The sequence below is a fragment of the Mauremys reevesii genome, linkage group 2, assembly GCF_016161935.1.
Source record: "Mauremys reevesii isolate NIE-2019 linkage group 2, ASM1616193v1, whole genome shotgun sequence".
Lineage (NCBI taxonomy): Eukaryota > Metazoa > Chordata > Testudines > Geoemydidae > Mauremys > Mauremys reevesii.
In genome coordinates, this window is record NC_052624.1 from 63,108,582 (window position 1) to 63,127,609 (window position 19,028).

General features: G+C 38.4%; 2 protein-coding genes across 3 annotated transcripts in view; both read right to left on the reverse strand.

Moving 5' to 3' along the window:
- Window positions 1-706: 706 nt before the first annotated feature.
- On the reverse strand, window positions 707-1,089 carry LOC120398972 (small nuclear ribonucleoprotein F). Its single transcript, XM_039526794.1, has one exon. It carries the CDS (start codon window positions 1,003-1,005, stop codon window positions 745-747), a length of 261 nt encoding a protein of 86 aa, XP_039382728.1. The 5' UTR covers window positions 1,006-1,089; the 3' UTR covers window positions 707-744.
- An 8,225-nt stretch (window positions 1,090-9,314) lies between these two features.
- The window catches only part of SKAP2 (src kinase associated phosphoprotein 2), a 152,295-nt gene continuing 142,581 nt past the window's right edge, over window positions 9,315-19,028 (reverse strand). For both annotated transcript variants that reach the window (XM_039525721.1, XM_039525722.1), the window contains 2 exons: window positions 12,411-12,512; window positions 9,315-12,011 (listed from right to left, as the gene is read on the reverse strand). In XM_039525721.1, coding sequence (XP_039381655.1) covers window positions 12,420-12,512 — 93 coding nt within the window. In that variant the 3' untranslated portion in view covers window positions 9,315-12,011; window positions 12,411-12,419. The remainder of the gene's footprint in view (window positions 12,012-12,410; window positions 12,513-19,028) is intronic.

Below are 19,028 nucleotides of genomic sequence, written 5' to 3' on the forward strand. Positions count from 1 at the left end.
CTGTAAACCAAAGCATAAAGAGAAACATAAAAGGACCTATGTGTCTAACCCTTCTTGATTTTCCTTTTGCTGCTTTTTAGCTAAAAAGAAGTACTCGATTTTCTCCCAGAAGCAGACGTGTTATGTCACACACAGTACTGAATGCATTCCCTCCCTATACACACACACAAATAAAAACAAATAAGATATAATATAGTGATAAAGAGATGCCAGCTTGTATGGAAAATATTGGGTTATGTCTTCTGAATGCTGAATAAGCCAACTTACAAACGCGAAATATTACGGCTTTCGTTTCACAAGTCAATCACAGCTATATATTTGGACTTGTAATTACTGTCAGTTTTGACAGTAAAGGTAATTTTTTTTTCTGACATGTGTGTTTCAATAAAACCAGGTAGCCACATCACAGAGAACATTCTTAGGCACAGAATGAAATACATTCCTAAAAGGACTATTCACAAAGCTAAAGAGAACTACCAGAATTAAATGTAATGCACTTAATGAAAAGACGATGAGGGGGAAGAAAAAAAGAAATGTATTCCTAAACATGGACCTGATCCAAAGCACATTGAAGACAATGGAAGCTTTTCCACTGACTTCAGTGGACTTTGGATCAGGCCATGTGTGCTCCTGGAAGGCTAGAAAGGACCAGAGGAGAAAACTGAAGATCCTTGGTGGCTTTGTGGCTACTTTTTTTTTTTTTTTTGTGAAAAACTGATCTTTATTTTCCAGAAATATACAAACTTATTCTCTCATTTCCCCATCTTCTTCTTCTTCTTCTACTCCTCTGATGTACAGGACATTGTTACACCTTATCAAAACTTCACCAAGGTGTCCTGACAATGCACCATCGATGTATTCTTCTGTGTTTGCAAGCTGCATGTTCATGTAGCCGTCGACAGACACCAGGTAGCCCTTGTACTCCATCCCCCACTTCAGCTTCACCATCACTGGCTTCCCGGTCAGCCCGTTCAGGAAGGGCTTGGGGTTCAGGGGCAAGCTCATGGTAACGCGGCCTGGCACAAGGCAGCGGTAAAAACAAAAATTACTCGCAGGGCCGCACGTGCGCCCACCGGAGTCTAAGAGAAAAGCAGGTAAGGCACTTAGCTACCACACTGATAAGTACAATCTAAATACTTTAAATGGATAGATGGCTGCAGCTTCAAACTGTAACTGTTCTGCTCAAAAGTAAATGATTAAAATGCTCTTCATGGCAACTGAAATCAATGTAATGTTCCGTACATTCAAACTTGCTTGAACATCTGTACAGTCAAACATGCTGTGAAGTAAAGTGAGGCAAGTGGTACTCTTTGAAGAATCACGATGAAACACTTACTAGAGAAAGTCACATGGGGCCAGTTTTATTGCAGATGTAATTCTGTTAGTGTCAAGGGGAAGGGTAACTAGAATAGGCTCCAGGCCTGGAGTCGGTTAGGCCCATTGAAGCTGAATGAGGTTAATATTTTAACCTGTAGCATACTGGTATTTTGTAGCCTGCCGATCAAATGAATGCTTAGGAAGAGATACATTTACACCTACTTCCATCGCTCACATCTCCAAAAGGTAACAATTCAACTCTGACAGGTGTCACTCAATCGCTAACATTAGCCTAATCCAGCAAAGCACTTATGCATGCATTTAAGTGTCATTCAAGTCAGTGGGACTAATCATGTGTTTAAAGTTATGCAGGTACTTTGCTGGATGGGAGCCACTGTGAGTGAGGGAACCTTTCTGGCAGAAAAACTTCAACATATTTTAGAGGAAAGCACCAATTTTTTCTTAAATCTTTCTTATATACATAGCAAGCAGAGGAACTTGTGAGCCATTCAAGCTGCTTACTCATCTTTACTTTATTCTTCCCCCTGTAGTGAAGGTGAGCTACATTTCTAGTCATGTCTCTGCGGCAGAGACAGAGTCGTAAACAGTGTTTATGCAGTGCCTAGCACACTGGGGCCAGGTTCTCGGTTGGCCTTGCCGCACTACTGTGGTAAACAGGATTAATAATAATCATGTGTCAGGAACGACACCAAAAGTATGTGCTCTTAGTGTTTCCCACTAATACATTTCTTGCTGAAAGTCTAGCGGGGGAGATACGGCAGTAAAACGTTTGCCCTCAGATATTCTTATTGCTAGATGGAGCAAAATGATAACACTGACCACTGCAAAGCTCTCCCCCTCCCCCACCACAGCCTGTCTGCTGGTGTCACATCTCATGTGAAATTAGGGAGTGAAGGAAGTCTGGGATAGAATGAAATGCTCTAATTAGTCCGATTGGAAAAGGCAAACACTTAGGTGTTGATGGTTATACAAAAAAGGTCCAAATTCCCTGCTAGTTTTGGCAGGGGTAACTCCACTGAAGTCAACAGAGCTCTACCGGATTATGAAAGAAATGAATTTGGTCCAGAGAAAATAAAATGGAGACTGGCACTGTCCCATATACAGATATGTTACAATATTGTGTAAACACACTTATAACAAGATAAATCCACACTGCAGTATGTCTTATCTATTGTTGAATGGGCAGTAACTTAGCCAGAGTACCCATCTGCCATCAATAGATTTCTATTATACAGGCTATTGAAGGCAATTATAATGCTTGCTCTTACTTAGATTTAGTAGAAGGAGGGAAGGGATAAACAGAAAGACTGGACCACGTTACTTTTAATGACAGCAGTGTAAATCTGGGGTACCTGCATTGTTTTCTGTGGAATTACTCCATATGTACATTGGTGTAACCAATGAGAATTCAGCCCTGAGTCTATAGACCATGCATGCATGAACTGGGAATTAGAAATGAGTTTGTATCCAATATTTCCATCAGGAGAGGAATGTGGCTTACACGAGGAGATCTACTCTGGGCAGCTGGAGATCAGGAGAGCAAAGTCATTAACTTCCTGTCCTTTAAAAAATTTCCTGAACCCTTTAACTACTAGGCATGGTTGTTTTTGGATTGTAGCAGAGAATATTGCCCAGATAAATCAGATTTCTCTACTCACTTTCCTTCCTCTTGTTCTTAGGCACTGTTAAAACCCATTTAGTCATTCCAAGCTACATTCTGAAAACGCCGAAGGCCACATTGTAAACCCCTTACTCGTATTTGTAGGCAGTTACTCATACCAGTTAGACCCATTTAAGACAATGGGATTGCATGTTTGAGTAACTGCTCACTAATGTGAGTAAGGGGTTAACAATCTGGTCCCAAGTAAAGATTTAGTGAGGCACCTTTCACTGAGGTTAAAGGAAACGACCTGGCTAACGCCCCATGCACTATATAAACCCTTACAACTCACTGTGTTTTGAAGTAGAATACAATATAAAAGAAAGACAGGGAAGGTTTGTGTCATTGCTGGTTTTCCTGCTGTTTGCACTGCAAATTCCCACTGTGGTACCAGCAGATAATGGGAAGGTCTGTATGAACAGAGAGCATTTCAACAGCCTGCAGAGACAGGCAGAGTACCACTATAATGGGCTTGATAAACATCCTAGCTTCATTGATTATGCTTACTGTACTGTACATCTATCAGCTGTCATCATTTACTGACACTGAAATCATTGTCTGATTATCAAACTAATGAATAAGCAACTCTGGTTATCAAACTACATAAATATCCCACAGAGTCATTTGAGAGTAAAGGCCTCAATACAGTTGTTAGCTATTGTCCCTCGAGTCTCAGTGTCGCATAACATCACGGTCCTGCTGGATTCCATTTACTTTTGGATTCCACTTTGGTCACTTTGGATTCCACCTTCTGTGGCTGCATCCTTTCCTCTCTAATGACCCATGTACCACTGCCCATGCTTTGTCAGTGTCAGGGTGGACTATTCTAACACAGAAACTACAGCATGGAGCAGCCAGATCAACAAGCACTCATCACACTAAGGCTTCATGCTCTGTACCAGTTGTCTATGTGGATCAAGCTCTAAATCAAGAGCCTAGTTTTCATCCACTCTACAAATGCCTAAATGGGATGGAGCCTGGCCTTCTCAGTGAAAGCTTCCTCTATGATTCAACTGTGTTCAGCGGAGACGCTGCTGCTGACTGAGCCCAGGGTAATGCCTGCAGAGGTTGGCAGTAGCATATTCGCAGCAGAGGGTCAACTTGCTTCCACCAGATCTCAGGCTCAGCCTGAATCGTTCCACCTTCAGAACACATTGAAAGGTTCAGACCTTCAGGAAGGTGTTTTCCTAAGAGACCAACAGATAGGACCTGACTCTCCTTGCAATTTGACCCTTCAAAATGTCTTGGTAAGAGAGAGAGAGAGACTTCCATAAAGAGCTGTAATATTTATGCCCAGGTACTGAGGTGAGGGGGCATCTTTTAGAAATGTGGAGCTCAAAAGCTTCTCTCATTCACCCACAGAAGTTGGCCCAATACAAATGATAACCTCACCCAGCTTTTCTCTGTGATGATAATAAAAAATGCTATACTTTATAATAAGTTTTAACAGATATTACTGTGGATGGTGACTCTCGCCCCATTAAATGTTAGTGTAGGATGTGATACGTAGAATGCATATTTTAAGTGTTGGGACATGTGAAAAGATGCCTCCTGTTCGGTCAAGGAAAGAGTACAGCCAGGTAAAAAGTGTGGTCAGCAACCTGATCAGGTAAACAGTTTGGTCAGCAGTCCAATCAGATAAACAACTGAGTTAGCAAAACACGACAAGTGTTTATACAATCTATAGCAACAAGATGTTTAAGGCAAGCACCTGAATGTGGGTGTGAGCTTGCATTTAACCCTGTACTATGCCCTGTTTCGGTGGACTGATCACTCACCGATGCAGCAAATAAACAACATACTACTTCATCTCAAGGGTCTATCTGCAAACCTGTGCATTCTGGGTAGCAGGGAAAAGAACTGGTCAACAATTAGCAAAACCCATGAGATAAAATAGCTCATTCACTGAACACTGCATATGAAGTGGCACTAGAAGTGATGAAGAAAAGATAGTTTGTGTCACATTTGAAACAATCTGCCTCTTCATCTACAAGTTGTTCTTGTTTCCAGGCTCCCTGCATTGTTGTACTTAGGTCTCTCCACTCATAGTTCCCAGAGGTAGATGCTAGAAAGATCATCGGACAGACCAGAGGATATAAGGCCTTTCATATGGGAGGCTTATGTCAATAATGACCCAGAGTTGTCATCAGATGGATATCAGCTATTCTAAAGTGAACGGGCTGTCGCAGTCCAGTAAGTGGGCAAATGTCCACATCACAAAAACCCACCATCCAACAAGTGCCAACCTCAGAGGCTAATTATCTACTTGCTCCCAAGATGAAGCACCACAAGGGATATGCTCCTTAGAAAAGTAGGCCCCCAGCCACAGGGTAGTGAACAGCTATGCAGTGTAGTAAACTAAATGAAGGCTTGAGAAACTGGAGATGAAGAGAATAAAAGAATACCTAGGAATTGTTTCCTCCTCTACATTAAAGATATCTAGAATAGCATGTGTGAGCGTGCATAGACACATGCACCTACTGGCCTTTAAGAGATAAGGAGCAATTAAAACAAAGCAGCTTCTGGGTGGAGGGGCACTGTTTTAGTGAAACTCCCCACCCCACATCCCCACTCTGCTTGGTCGTCTCTAAATCCAACAAGATGCCTAGAATTCTCTTGGGAAAGGGCCACAGAAAGGAAGAAGGCGCCCCTGCTTCCCTTATATCACACACTTCTGTGGTGCAGCCAACTTTTCCCACCCATTTAGAATTAGGTCTCGGAATTGCAGGACTGCTGGTGAACAACTCAGTAACCTGTGCCTCACAGGCTGTCTGCTCTCTGCCTTTCTGTATGACCCCCATTGGATCTCACTACAAAGCAGCATTAGGCCATGTCAATTCTTGGATGGGAGACTGCCAATGAACACCTAGTTACTGTCAGAAGATGGGAAGTCTGCGGGTGATTCTGTGCAATAGTTTTTCTTCTATCCCAAAGAGTCCTAGAACTGGGTGGGTATTGCACTGCTGGAGATGCTGTCTTGCAATATGAGCTGTAAAACTAAGATCCTATTATTTGTGGCTACTAAAATTCTCATGTCACTTTCACAAGAGTGGGAGCATTTATATGAGCTGTATCTGGCCATAGTGGTAATTTTATTCTATTGACATAAATCCTCACCTCCATTGCAACTGAATATGGAATTCTTTTTCATCTTCTGGCCTGACCTCTATACTATTGCTGTAAAATTGTTCATTGCCTATCACATGCCACTCAGTGGTTGCTTTTCAATGGTGGGGGAAGGAGCCTCATGTTACAGTCTCTCAAGCACTTCAGGAACACGCTGGGAGCAAAGAACCAGTGCAAGCATTAGTTGAAAGCAGAAAATGAAGAAGAGATTAACTGTGAGTAGCATTTGAAACTATCTGTCTCTTCATCTACAAGTAGCTCGTTTTCAGACTCTGCCTTGTTGTACTTGGTTTTCTCCACTCAGAGCCACCAAAGACAGATGCCACCTTCTTGAGTGTTAAATCTTCCTTTATTGTGAAACTTTCTCTTCCCAAAAGGCTGGAATCAGTGCTAACTTTTTAATAAAGGAAGATGACATCTCACTTTTCAGAATGCACCAGTGGTTTCCATCTGGTTTATATCTCTCAGCTACCGAGGTTCTTCCTCTGCCTACTCTTGGACCAGAGTCCTGGCATTTTCTGTGGACTCCCTTCACAGCTGTTTGATTAGGAAGAAGGCCTCTGACTGCAGAAACAGTGTCTATTTAGAGCGAATATTTTAACAGGATCTAGTGGATTAAAGTCTTTCTATAGTTTTAGTTAATCATTCAGGGGCAGATAGTTCTGCATGTCAGGGCAAAAGAGTAGAAGAGGCTTAAAGTGCCTTCTCCTCCCCGCCCCCTTGCACAAAACCACTGGCTCCTGTGAGCGGGGGAAGCAGAATCTGCATAGCTGCTACATCCCTCCCCTACACACATTCACCTGCACGTCCACCAATGTTATATATGCCATCATGTGCCAGCAATGCCCCTCTGCTATGTACATCGGCCAAACTGGACAGACCCTATGTAAAAGGATAAATGGACACGTCAGATATTAGGAATGGCAATATACAAAAACCTGTAGGAGAACACTTCAACCTTTAAGGTAGCCATCCTACAGCAAAAAAACTTCAGGACCAGACTTCAAAGAGGAACTGCTGAGCTTCAGTTCATTTGCAAATTTGACATCATCAGCTCAGGATTAAACAAAGACTGTGAATGGCTAGCCAACTACAAAACCAGTTTCTCTTCCCTTGGTGTTCACACCTCAAATGCTAGAAAAGGGCCTCATCCTCCCTGATTGAACTAACCTCGTTATCTCCAGACTGATTCTGGCCTGCATATTTATATCTGCCTCTGGAAATTTCCACTACATGCGTCTGACGAAGTGGATATTCACCCACGAAAGCTCATGCTCCAATACATCTGTTAGTCTATAAGGTGCCACAGGACTCTTTGTTGCTTTTTACAAATGGGAAGAGAGTGGGCAGGGCCCCGACTCCACCCCTTTCCCCTGTTGCTCCCACCATCACTATACCTGGCAGCAGCCTGCTGCTGTTTACTCACTCCCACAGAATTAGAGAGACTCCCACCTCACAAGCTTGATCCAGGGGAAGTGCAGCAAAGCACCTGAGTCTGGGCTGGATTACAAATCGATGAGCTAGCCCACAATCTGAAGCATGTTAGTGTGAGCAGCAAGGGATTCAGCCCAAGGAGGATGAGGATGGAGAGAATAGCTCTAAAATGAGTGCTGCAGCTGTGGCTGAGCATTCTTAGCTCCAAACCAACTTGCTGACATATTTTGCTAAATAGGGAGGGACCTAAACACATGCACATGTGGTTGCCTGCATGAATCAGGTCTTTGAGGAACACTGACTTTACAAACCATGACAAATGAATGTCTTAAAGATGTGTTCCAATTGTCATTTGTATCCTGCTATCCCATAATACATATCATGCATAATACAGTGAGTTACATACAAACATACTTTAGAAGACCTTCCTATATCATCATGCTCTGTCACAACTTTACATACTCTGAATGGTTCCTTTAACTTGACTTAAACTATTCCAACCTAAAAATGGGAAGAGGGTAAAATCTAATATTAACACTTAATTTTATAACCATTCTGTATGTTCTAATCCATACCTAATGGACGGTTACTCCTTTCCCCTTTTATAACTGGAGTTCTTGCAGGGTCCCTACAACCAGTTCGAGGAAAAATGGCTGAGTGGCTTTTCCAGTTGTCTGTGTAGCTTAGTGGTGTTCAACAACCATGCACTTGGATATCTTTTCTTGTGTATGAACTCTGATATAGCTCAGCTGCAGGACCTGGTTAACTTGGTAGAGATCAGGCTCCTGACCCTCACTGGTTTCTTCTTCAGTCCCTTTGCTTATGGAACAAAATTGAGTTTCTATCTCTTGGCTATGTAGGATCCTGTGTGTGTCTGATTATTTAGTCAAAGGAAAAGCACAGCTTATAGAAACAACAGCACCTCCCTAAGACAGAAACCTGACTGGCAGCAAATTCAGCAGAGGACATTTTGAAAATGATATGGCTTTTTTTTTTTTTCTTTTGACTTGGTGTTTTAAGGGCCTGATCCAAAAGCCACTGAATTCAATAGGCATCTTTCCATTGACTTCAATGGGTTTTGGATCAGATCATAAGGGAGTTAAACTTTATACCCCTCCTAATGGAAATACAATCTAGATGGAGCTACTATAATATGGGTGTTATGTATATGTTGCAGAGCAAAACTGAATATAGATTATGCATTTGGCCTTGAACACGTAGGGTGGGATTTTCTTTCATTAAGTGTTAGGTTTGGCCTAACTCTGGTTCCCTTAAAGTCAACAGAAGTTTTATAATTGACTTTAAGGCCAATACTGAGCACTTTTATAAATCTCACCCTCAACTTTGATTGAAATTGTTGACACCTCAGGAGCATGCACTGCTGTATATGTACTTAGTGGTAAAGGAAGTAAACCCCACCTATGTGCAGGTAAAATGTGTGACCATGAAACAAGTAATGCAAAGTGAAATAATTATGTACACAGAAGTACATGAAGTCATCCTAGAGGTGGTACAGTTATGTCTGGGTGCTACAGCAATAAAAGACATTTGTATTCCCCTTATTTCTCTGAATAAATTCAGATGACAGCCCCATTTCATTTCTTCATTCAGTTTGGAGGCCAGATGGCATTAGAATCATTTACTTCACCTTGTTGTGCTTAATTACTACAATCAACACACTATTTTCCAAATTAATCATAACAAAGTAATTTCATTAGTAACACAGCAGGCTGTTGAATTATTAGCATCATAACAGTTTGCAAACAATTAAACTTTATTTGAACCTTTAAAATTTGCAGAGTGGAACATTATTGTAAGATCTAATGGCAATATAGTACAAATTCAGTACAGAGCAAATAATCAAATAAAAATGCTTTATAAAATATGACTTACAAGCACCTTTGGAAAAAATTTCCTGTCTTACTGTTCACAGAAAGGCAAATGAAATCCAAGTAAACAACAAAAACAAAGCAATTAAGCATATTTTCTAACACCCTATTTTGTATAAGTTCTATTAATGGGAACTTTCTCATCCAAAAAAGGTTATGGTATTTGCAAAGATTTAAAGTAAACATTTTTTTTTCTGTTTTACATTGTTGGTTTATTCCAAGAAATTTCAGGTCAGGGTTTTGGGTCAGAGTTATGGGTCTCTGTTTCAAAATATCCTAGTTTTGGAATATTTATGTAGTTTGTTTGCTAACCTCTCACATTGTACTAAGTGAGAAAAACCAAAGGATCTAGGAACTACGGACAAAAGATGCTTTATTTCTATTTGTGCCACCAGCATCAGGAAAAGCAGCTCAAAGAGCTTTTTAGTCATCAGTTGGCTAAGGACTCCCTCTCCTGGATTAACAGGAAAAGAGAAAGGAGCCCTCCAAATGTTTTAAGTTGCAAATGATGTGCCTGTGCATAAGACACACATTGGTGGGGGGAAGGGTTTCCAACCAGTTCAACATGCTACGAAAATCTGCTGCCATCTACTGACAAACCATTGCAAAATCGTCTCTTTTTATAGTACTATACCAAAATATAACAGTGGTGCCCACTAGCGCTGCTGTAGTTCAGGGTTTGTCAGCACAAGACCACTCATTTCAAGGGGTTTCACTCAGCTGTAAAAATCTGCTGTGGGTTTCATCTTGGCATATAAAGTATCTTTAAAAAAAATCAAATTTAGTATAACTCAGATGATTTTCCTTTTGTTAATTCAATTTTACAGGTGACTAGTGTGTATATTGTGTATTTGACAAAAGAGAGTTGTTACAAAAAGAAAAGCAGTTGTGGTGAATTTCTTTATTGTGTAATACGAAGTCTTTTCAGCGTGTTGATTTATCGTGCAGTCATGTTAATGAGAAAAAGCTCTTGTGATATTGACAGTTCACATTCTAAATACAATCCAGAAGTATACTTGAGAAAATAAAGATCTAAATTTACAATCTATAGTTTTCATGCTTCATAGATTACCTGGTTTGGATGACCGTTTCTCAAAAATATATGTTTATAAAATAACCATAAAACCTCGCCCGATTTTACTCCTACTGGTAGTCTTATGTAACAAAGGGTAAAATAAAGTAACGTTAGTGGTCAAAGCACACACAGACAAAAACTATCTTTTAACTCATTCTGTTTTCAGGGCTAGCCTGAAGCATAAACAGCACAAACAGCTTACTGAGGACCTGCATAGGCTCAGCAACTCGCAGACTGGCTTGACCTGCCTTTTTGGCAGCTTGAGGCCTCACAAATCACAATGCTATCCCTGGTTGTTTCCAGCAGTGCTGGAGATTCTAGATAGTTGGTGATCTTACATACTGGAATACACCGCACTTAAGTAGAATAAGGGGATTTTAAGTATTGACTCTGAATTGTCGTGCTTTTGTGTGTGTAAATGAAATGTTTGCTCGGTGTGTGTGTGTGTTTTAACTGAGTAACTTCAGATTCTGGATTTGATACTGGCAAGACTGCAGATAACCTGCATTCACATAAGCTGTTTTATAGACTTCTGTGGCACTACTTATGCAAGCAAGGATCATTTACATAAGGAAGGTTGCAGAATTGACCTAATGACAGCATCCATACTTCCACAATATCACAACAGGTATATAGACTTTTTCACTGACAAAGAATCATCCACAAATGTTTTTTTTAAATACAACATGTATTGTCAACCCAGAATATAATCATTCAATTCTATATGTTTTATTCTCATGACCATGATGCAAGTCTGCCAATAAAGATAACATGGTGTAAATCAATGTAGTTCTACTGACTTTAATGGAGCGGATTTACATGAATTGAGAATCTGGTTTTATATATTATTTTGTGACTATAAAATCTTATTCTACATAAAAAATACTAAAATTATATGAAGAAATAAATCATGCAGAAATGTAAAACGTTTCTTTAGATGCATGTTAGTTTTAAAACTTGCATTATTGCACAGGCATTTACCTAGTTTTTCTATGGAATTATACATTGCAGTCCCAGTGAAGTGAATTTATCAAAAGGCTAATGCTATTAAAATCCACATGAGGAGAACGATGATTTTCAACTGTCAAGGTGTTGCTAAATTTTTTTAATTTACATAGAAAAAAATTATCTGATTCCATTTAAACAGAACATGTCTATAACTACAAAGTGCACTTAATGTTTCAGCAAAACAGCAACAGGTACAGCTTTGCTGCTTGTGCATCACATGTTACGAACATCTTTTATTGAGTGTCACAGTACTTTAGTTATATAACAAAGGATTGAACAGAGCACTTTTCCCAAAAAAGATTAATGATAAAGTAATACAGAAATGGAGAAAAATTAAAAAATGTTTTATGTTTAATATATTTGGTGTGCTGGTCTGACTACATCCATCAAACAAGTTCACACAGTAGAATCCTTGCATTTTGGAAACCAGGTCTGGAACATGCAGTTGTACATCACTCTTGATTGTAATTGCAGAATTCTCCTGATTAGGAAGAATGACATTTATAGCACACGGTTAGCCAAAAAGCCAACAAACCCCAAATAGCTATCATTTCCATATATTTCTAACTGCGCGCGCAAACACACACACGCGCGCTATTAAGCACCCAACCTAACTAAAAAGCTTGCAAACTTGATTCTATGAAAGGACAAAGAAAAGGAAGCTAGTTATGGAATACATCTTATTCTGAACACAATAGTTATTTTTTATTTCATATACAAACCCAGCAGAGCTTCTTTAATTGAACTTTAATATAAAGATTGTGGCAAAATATATTTGTCAACAGAACTCCTGCAAAGGTTCCAGGCAAGAAATACTTATGAAACAGAGAACAAGGGAACATATAAACCATTACATAAGATTGGATTAAAATGTACTTACCCAGGCCTCTCAAATATCATACATCTCCATTATGTAGGCTCTAGGCACCAAGCCAATGGTTCCCTTCATTTCTCCTACCCACCAGCCAAATCTATCGTAGTCCTAATTGAAAACAATATGCAATATTAACCTTTAGTCTGATATAAAAGTGATAGAGTTTGTATGAAACTCCTTATGGATGTTTCCTCTTATATACAGTTACAAGAGCTTGAAATTAAAATTAAAAACATTAGATCCTTTTGTTTGAGGCATTCAAAATGCATGGTTAGGCAAAGAAATACATTACATTTTAAAAGGACCAGCATATTTATTAGTGTTGAAAAAATTACCAAATGTTTCTCTACAGCAGGTAAAAACCACACTTGATCTCCCCTTTCTCCAATACTCTTCACCCCAAAACCTATATAAAATCCTATTGTTTATCACTAATATCCAACAGTGGAATATTGAAGTCTGAAAATTGACTGGAATTCTTTCAGTACCACAAGACTAAATTTAAAGGAACTTGCAATCAAATTATTTAAAATAATGTTTTGCTCAAATATGAAAGGAAGGCCATCATACATCTAATGCATATTCTCTTTTTATGGACAAAGTATACCATTGCTTTAACCTTGCAGAAAATCCTACCACAGCTCTCATATGTCTGACAGATGACTAATGTATTTTTGTTTGAAATTTGTTTAGGCTTATTGAGATAAATATGAAACAAATGAATTATAATAGTTTAAAGAAAGAATATTTTCCAAAAAGCAATACCAAGTAAGAGTATTGTGAGATCCAAATTTAATTTTTTTCCTTTGAGGTAAATACTTTTTGATCAATTTTAACAAGAGTTCAATAAATTGTAACTGCTGAAATTGCAGGCGCGCGCGCGCACACACACACACACACAGTTACATATGAGGCATTATTAAAGCAGAGACCCTGTTCAAAATGGATTGATTAGTAAGATAATTACTGTGGAACAAACATGGAAAATGTAAAATACACAGATATATATAATAAGCAACATTTGCTTCCTGCCATACTGCTCTTTTGAAAAGAAAGGCTGTAGGATTTCTGAATTGATGGTTCTATTAAGATACCATGAGCTACTATTTTGCCTGTAGCTAAAGCTATTTATGACATAGCAGCCAAGTGGAGGCCAGAAGTTTAAGGGTTAATGGATTTTTATTAGAACCTCAATTATATCGACTTGTGGCTAATGTACACGGCCTATTCTGGAGTTCTCTAAAGGTCCTGTAAGGTGCTTGAGGCTCTCAACTTTCATTGTGGCTAACAGGACAGAGCCCCAAAGATGACCAATCATCCCTCTCTCCCCACCCCTTAATTATCCCCTTTATTTATATATTATCATTTTTGGGGTTGTCTGTGCAGGTAGATCCTATTCCCAGATTAAAGAGATTCCCTTCTCCTCTCCTCCAAGATAAATAGAATACTGGTCATCCGAAAGTCCTAGCCTCTGATACACAGAATATTAAAATGAATACGAGGTTAAAATAATCCAGTACAGACAACACATTTGTTTAAGCTGGAGCACACATGACTGGGAGAAACTAGGGAAGGAATTCCATCTCCTTTCCCACTCTGCAGTAAGGGATTGTGGGGAGCTACCTGGTCTATAAAATCCTAGGGCAATCTGAATGAGGCTGCCAGTCAGAGAATTATCCCCGGCTGCATTTTAGGAAGAATCGGAGGAATTGTTATGAAGCACACATTACAGTCAAAACCCTTAAAGGTTAAGCATGTGTTCGCACACCAAGGCTACAAATGTTCCAGCTCAGCTTGTTTGTTTAATACATTTTATAATTTTCTGTATATATATCACACTATGCTGCTTAAGTATACAAACTATCTCTAGACTGAAAACTGGTAATTGCTCAAGATGCCAGCACTCACCTATGCTAAAGGAATTTCACCCATAAATCTTTCTAATGAAAAAGCAACAACATACTTTAAGCTGTTATGTGTAACTCATGAAGTGAGCCCAAGAAAGATTGATTAAGCAAGTTTTACTAGACATCACCAAAAACAAACAATACATGAGATCAGGGAAGAGGCTTAGTTAAGTGGTCATTAAACCACTTATAACAAATGGCACAGAAAAAGGTTGTGGACTAAATTATTGCTTGAAAATGCTTCACTTAAAGACATTGTGTGAACTCTGATACCACATGAACTTTTAAAAAGCTATTCAGATGGCTCAATTTAAAATTACAAACATGTTGCTTTTTGAAAACTTTCCCTTTCTTGCTATTTAGTAATATGCCATGTAATGCTCTTGTGTGAAGCTAAGTGATAAGATGAAATGGATGGTGATGTAACATTCTAGTAAGCTAATTTATGGATTCATTGCAGCCATTAGACCATATAGACAAGACTGCAACACAGAAGCTTTTACTTTATCATTACTATTCTTTGCATGAGCCTCTAGAGCAACATGAATCCCAATTAAACCATCTGCAGTTCATAGAAGTTGGAATAAAAATATAATAAAGGTTCCTGGTTACCAAGAATATAATATTTTAACCTCAGGTTTCAGATCATCACTACGTAGAAGACTCCTTTTAAAACTGGTTCATGTATGTATGTCTCCCTCTAAATACTGCTGAAGCTCACCTTCCTGCACGCCCATATACAAAACCTAACTTGATGTATTGTTTCTACTATTGTTATCAGTGATAAATTACTTACAGTGACAAAGTAATGCAATTGATTCAGTGTTGTCTTGAGGTTCCGTATGTCTGTTATTGCTGTATAAGACAGGTGTGGAATAAAATAAAGACTAAAATCCACATTTGTGGGAACTAGAGAATAGTTTAAAAATGCAGTAGAAACGGAATCTGGTTATAATAGAGAATATGTGCTCTTAAAAGTTAAGAAGCATGGTATCCTGCAAGCAGCAAGTAGGACCTCAGCTCTGAGAAAGCTCACCATCTGGTATCCCTCACTGCATTCAGCTTCTACCATCAACGCTAACAGAGGCAAGTGACTATACTTCAGAAGGACTGATAAAATAATGAAGAGTCCTTTAATCTACAGGAAACCATTCTAGTCAATTTATAAGAAATATTGTGTCCCTTTGTAGGACGTGTAATTATTTTCTATTAATCATGTGCTATAAAGCTATATTATGTAGTTATTCTGTTATCACTAGAAAGAGGCCTGCAGTCAGCTCCTGACAATGTTAGGTAATTACTAACACAAAGCTTCTTTCTCCTTACGTAGAAATGCTATCAAGATCCAGAGTTGCTTACTGTATGATGCTTACTGTATGAAAATAACACTCAGAAGAAATTCAATAACTGCAAAATGAATTGCTTCACAAGGCACATAGTATACGGTGGCGGGGGGGGGGGGGGGGAAGAAGGGGAAAAAATCCTTTCCAAATAAAACAAGAAGGTAACCTTAAGGAACAGCTACATGTTTTCTAAACTGCTGATATATTTTCGTTGTTCATTCTGATACACTGTGGGTGATGGTTTTTGTTTTTTACAGATGTTGATTAAGCAACAAAGTGATTGCATCCGGTTGAAAGAACGAAAGAAAGCTGCTAATTTAAAATTAAAACTATTTTTGCCTACATATTCATTCTCTATGTAGTGTATAAAGGTAACAACAAAACAAAGATCCTGATCCTGCAAATGCCTATGCTCTTAATTTTATATGCTGTGTACAGATGCCCCTGCCTACTACCGCCTACCCCCAACATCAATGTGTAAAGGTAAGCATCTACTTAAGACTTTAAGAGATCCAGGCCTAAAAGGTTATTGCAGTTTGGTAGAGTGCATTCAATGGAAACATGTTAGCCACTTCCATATTTATCTGTATACTTTTGTCCAATTATTTTTTAGTGTACAGAATACTCCCATAAAAAGAGAAGTTTGAAATGCACCACTTTGCAGGAAGTTCTCTCTCACTCTGTCTCTAAGAGCCAGATCCTGTGCAGAGCTGAGAGCCTCCTGAGAGATGCTTAGTCCTCTCTCAATTCCTATAGACTTCAACAAGAGATGAGGGCATTTCGCACCTCATGCGACTGGACCTGTATTGTTTAATACTGAAATAAAGTGTCAATTTTTAACAATTAGGTTGATTAACAATTGGAACAACTTACCAAGCATCATGGTGGATTCTCAATTACTAGCAATTTTTAAATCAAAATTGGATGTTTTTCTAAAAGAGATGCTCTAGGAATTATTTTGGGGAAGTTCTCTGGCTGTGTTACAAAGGAGGTCACACTAGAAAGATCACAGTGGTCCCTCCTGGCCCTAGAATCAATGAATACATGTAGTGTGTTTTCTCTTTTGAAGTGAAGATTTCTGAAAATCATCCTTTTATTTCAATATATGGAAAACAACAATGAACATGTGGATGACAAATGATTCTTTTCCCCATACTACTAATAAAACTAACTTCTTAACAATTACAGATTTTAAACTTTAAATTGAGATGAAGAATTTATCTTTAACCAGGCTAGCCCCCCACTAACAGATTGTAGAGGAGTTAGAATCATAGAAGATTAGGGTTGGAAGGGACCTCAGAATGTCATCTAGTCCAACCCCCTGCTCAAAGCAGGACCAATCTCCAGACAGATTTTTACCCCAGTTCCCTAAATGGCCCCCTCAAGGATTGAACTCACAACCCTGGGTTGGAGGCAGGGAGAACATTTTTTAAGAATGTCCTAGCGGCCAGTTTTGGCAAGATAATATTTAAAACCATCTCTAATTTGCTCAGGAGATTCAGACTATCTGGAAAATTTTAAAACTTTCTTTGGTGTAATTGCTGAACAATACGTGATTGACTACAAAGCATTTTTGGCACAGAATGACATTTTCTCTAAAAAGCAGAAAGTGACAAATGCTTTAGATAACTGAATGAGACTTCTTCACAGGTAGCAGAGTTGTTTTAAAATAAAAAAACCCTATTTTTTCCTAGGAATATAAATCTCAGATTTATTATATGGAAGCATTATTAGGTAATGACATGACATAATGAAATATAAATCAATTTAAAAGTTACAGTACAAATAAAAGTGAACAGAACTGAGTTTAAAATTCAAAATTGGTATCTGAAAACATCTTAGGAGAAATGAAAATCTGTTTTATATGCATCACAAATCATAATGTCAAAAATATTTCCTAGTGAGATAGACAGTGTTAAGTGCTTATTAATAAAGGTAAGTGTACAGAGCTAAAATCACTTTTTGACCTGGTCAGGATTAGATAACCCCACACTTCCAGGTCCTTACCCTTATCTTATTTTTTAACCATTATACAGCAGGTTTCCTTTTTTGTACAAGACATACACCTAAACAAATGAAAAGGGGATAATTTACATTGTAGTATGATCACATGGAGCTAACTTTTCAACAAATACAGCTTTCAGTATGATCAGGTAATGATCTAACAAAAATACTCCATATTTTACCACCATATACATAGTGTCTTCTGTGTAACTATTAAAAAGTATATTCTCCCTATACTTGATGCATGGTATTTGTCAGGCAACAGTTCCACTATTGTGCTGTATTTATATTTTTCATAGATAGTAATCTGAGCTCATAAGACTAATATGTTTCTTTGTATTTTGATTAAACAAAAATACAGGTTCAGAGGTGCACCCTGCGGTGGTTATTTTTGTTTAGTTTTGTTAAAAGATCCACCATTATGTATTTACAGATGTTAAACATGGTGTACAGAAATCTGAATACCGAATCCTTGCTCTACACTCAGCAAAAGTTCCAGGATCCTTAAAGCAAAGGGTTAACTGGTGGATGAAATTCCTATGGACAATAAATACTTACATGAGTAGTATCATGTTGCATTGGCATGCACTGAATTAACAACAGGAAATGGGTATAATTTCAGCAATACTGGCTGAGATATGACACTTGTCTTTCTAGTTAATGTTATTTGTTACTTTAAAAAATATAAATGTATAAATCTGGTTGGTATGAAAAGAGGTTGAAGATCAGAAAGACTTACATAGTGCATGAATCCAGAATACTGTTATATGGTAATGGACAACTAGAAGGACGCAGGAGTCTGCTAATGCACTCAGCACAGCATCATAATCATTTGCATCTGGCTGATGAAATTATGAAGCTTTCCAGTATGAAACATTCTCGCTAGAAAAATCATACGACTGCCACAAATAGGTTAACTGTGTACACATTCTGAATCCAAGGCATACCCAACTTACAAAAATATAGCTATTCAATCACCCATGCTTAGCTTTATATTTTAAACCAATTTTTATACACAAAATAAGATTTATGGTAAAGTATTTAAAAGAATTGACCCATCATAGTTTGCTTTCCCATCGATCATAGGAATCTGAAACCAAATGAGAACCCACAACTGAATGGAAGTTGAGGACATTCAGTACCTTGCAGACTCGGGCCACAAAAGTATTGCATTTCTAATGTAATATTTGCTTTTTACATGAGTTAATTTTCATTGAAAAAAAATCCCCGTGAAGCTCTGACTGTAAATGTATCACTTATTTGTGGGGCGGGAGGGGAAGGAAGTACAAATTTATGAAGGTTGAGTAAAACAGGATAAATATGACAAAAACCACATACACACTACACACACACCAACCACACACTACACA

What these genes read in the sequence shown, in the direction of transcription:
- LOC120398972 (XM_039526794.1), bottom strand. Translation starts at nt 1,005, where the DNA reads ATGAGCTTGCCCCTGAACCCCAAGCCCTTCCTGAACGGGCTGACCGGG.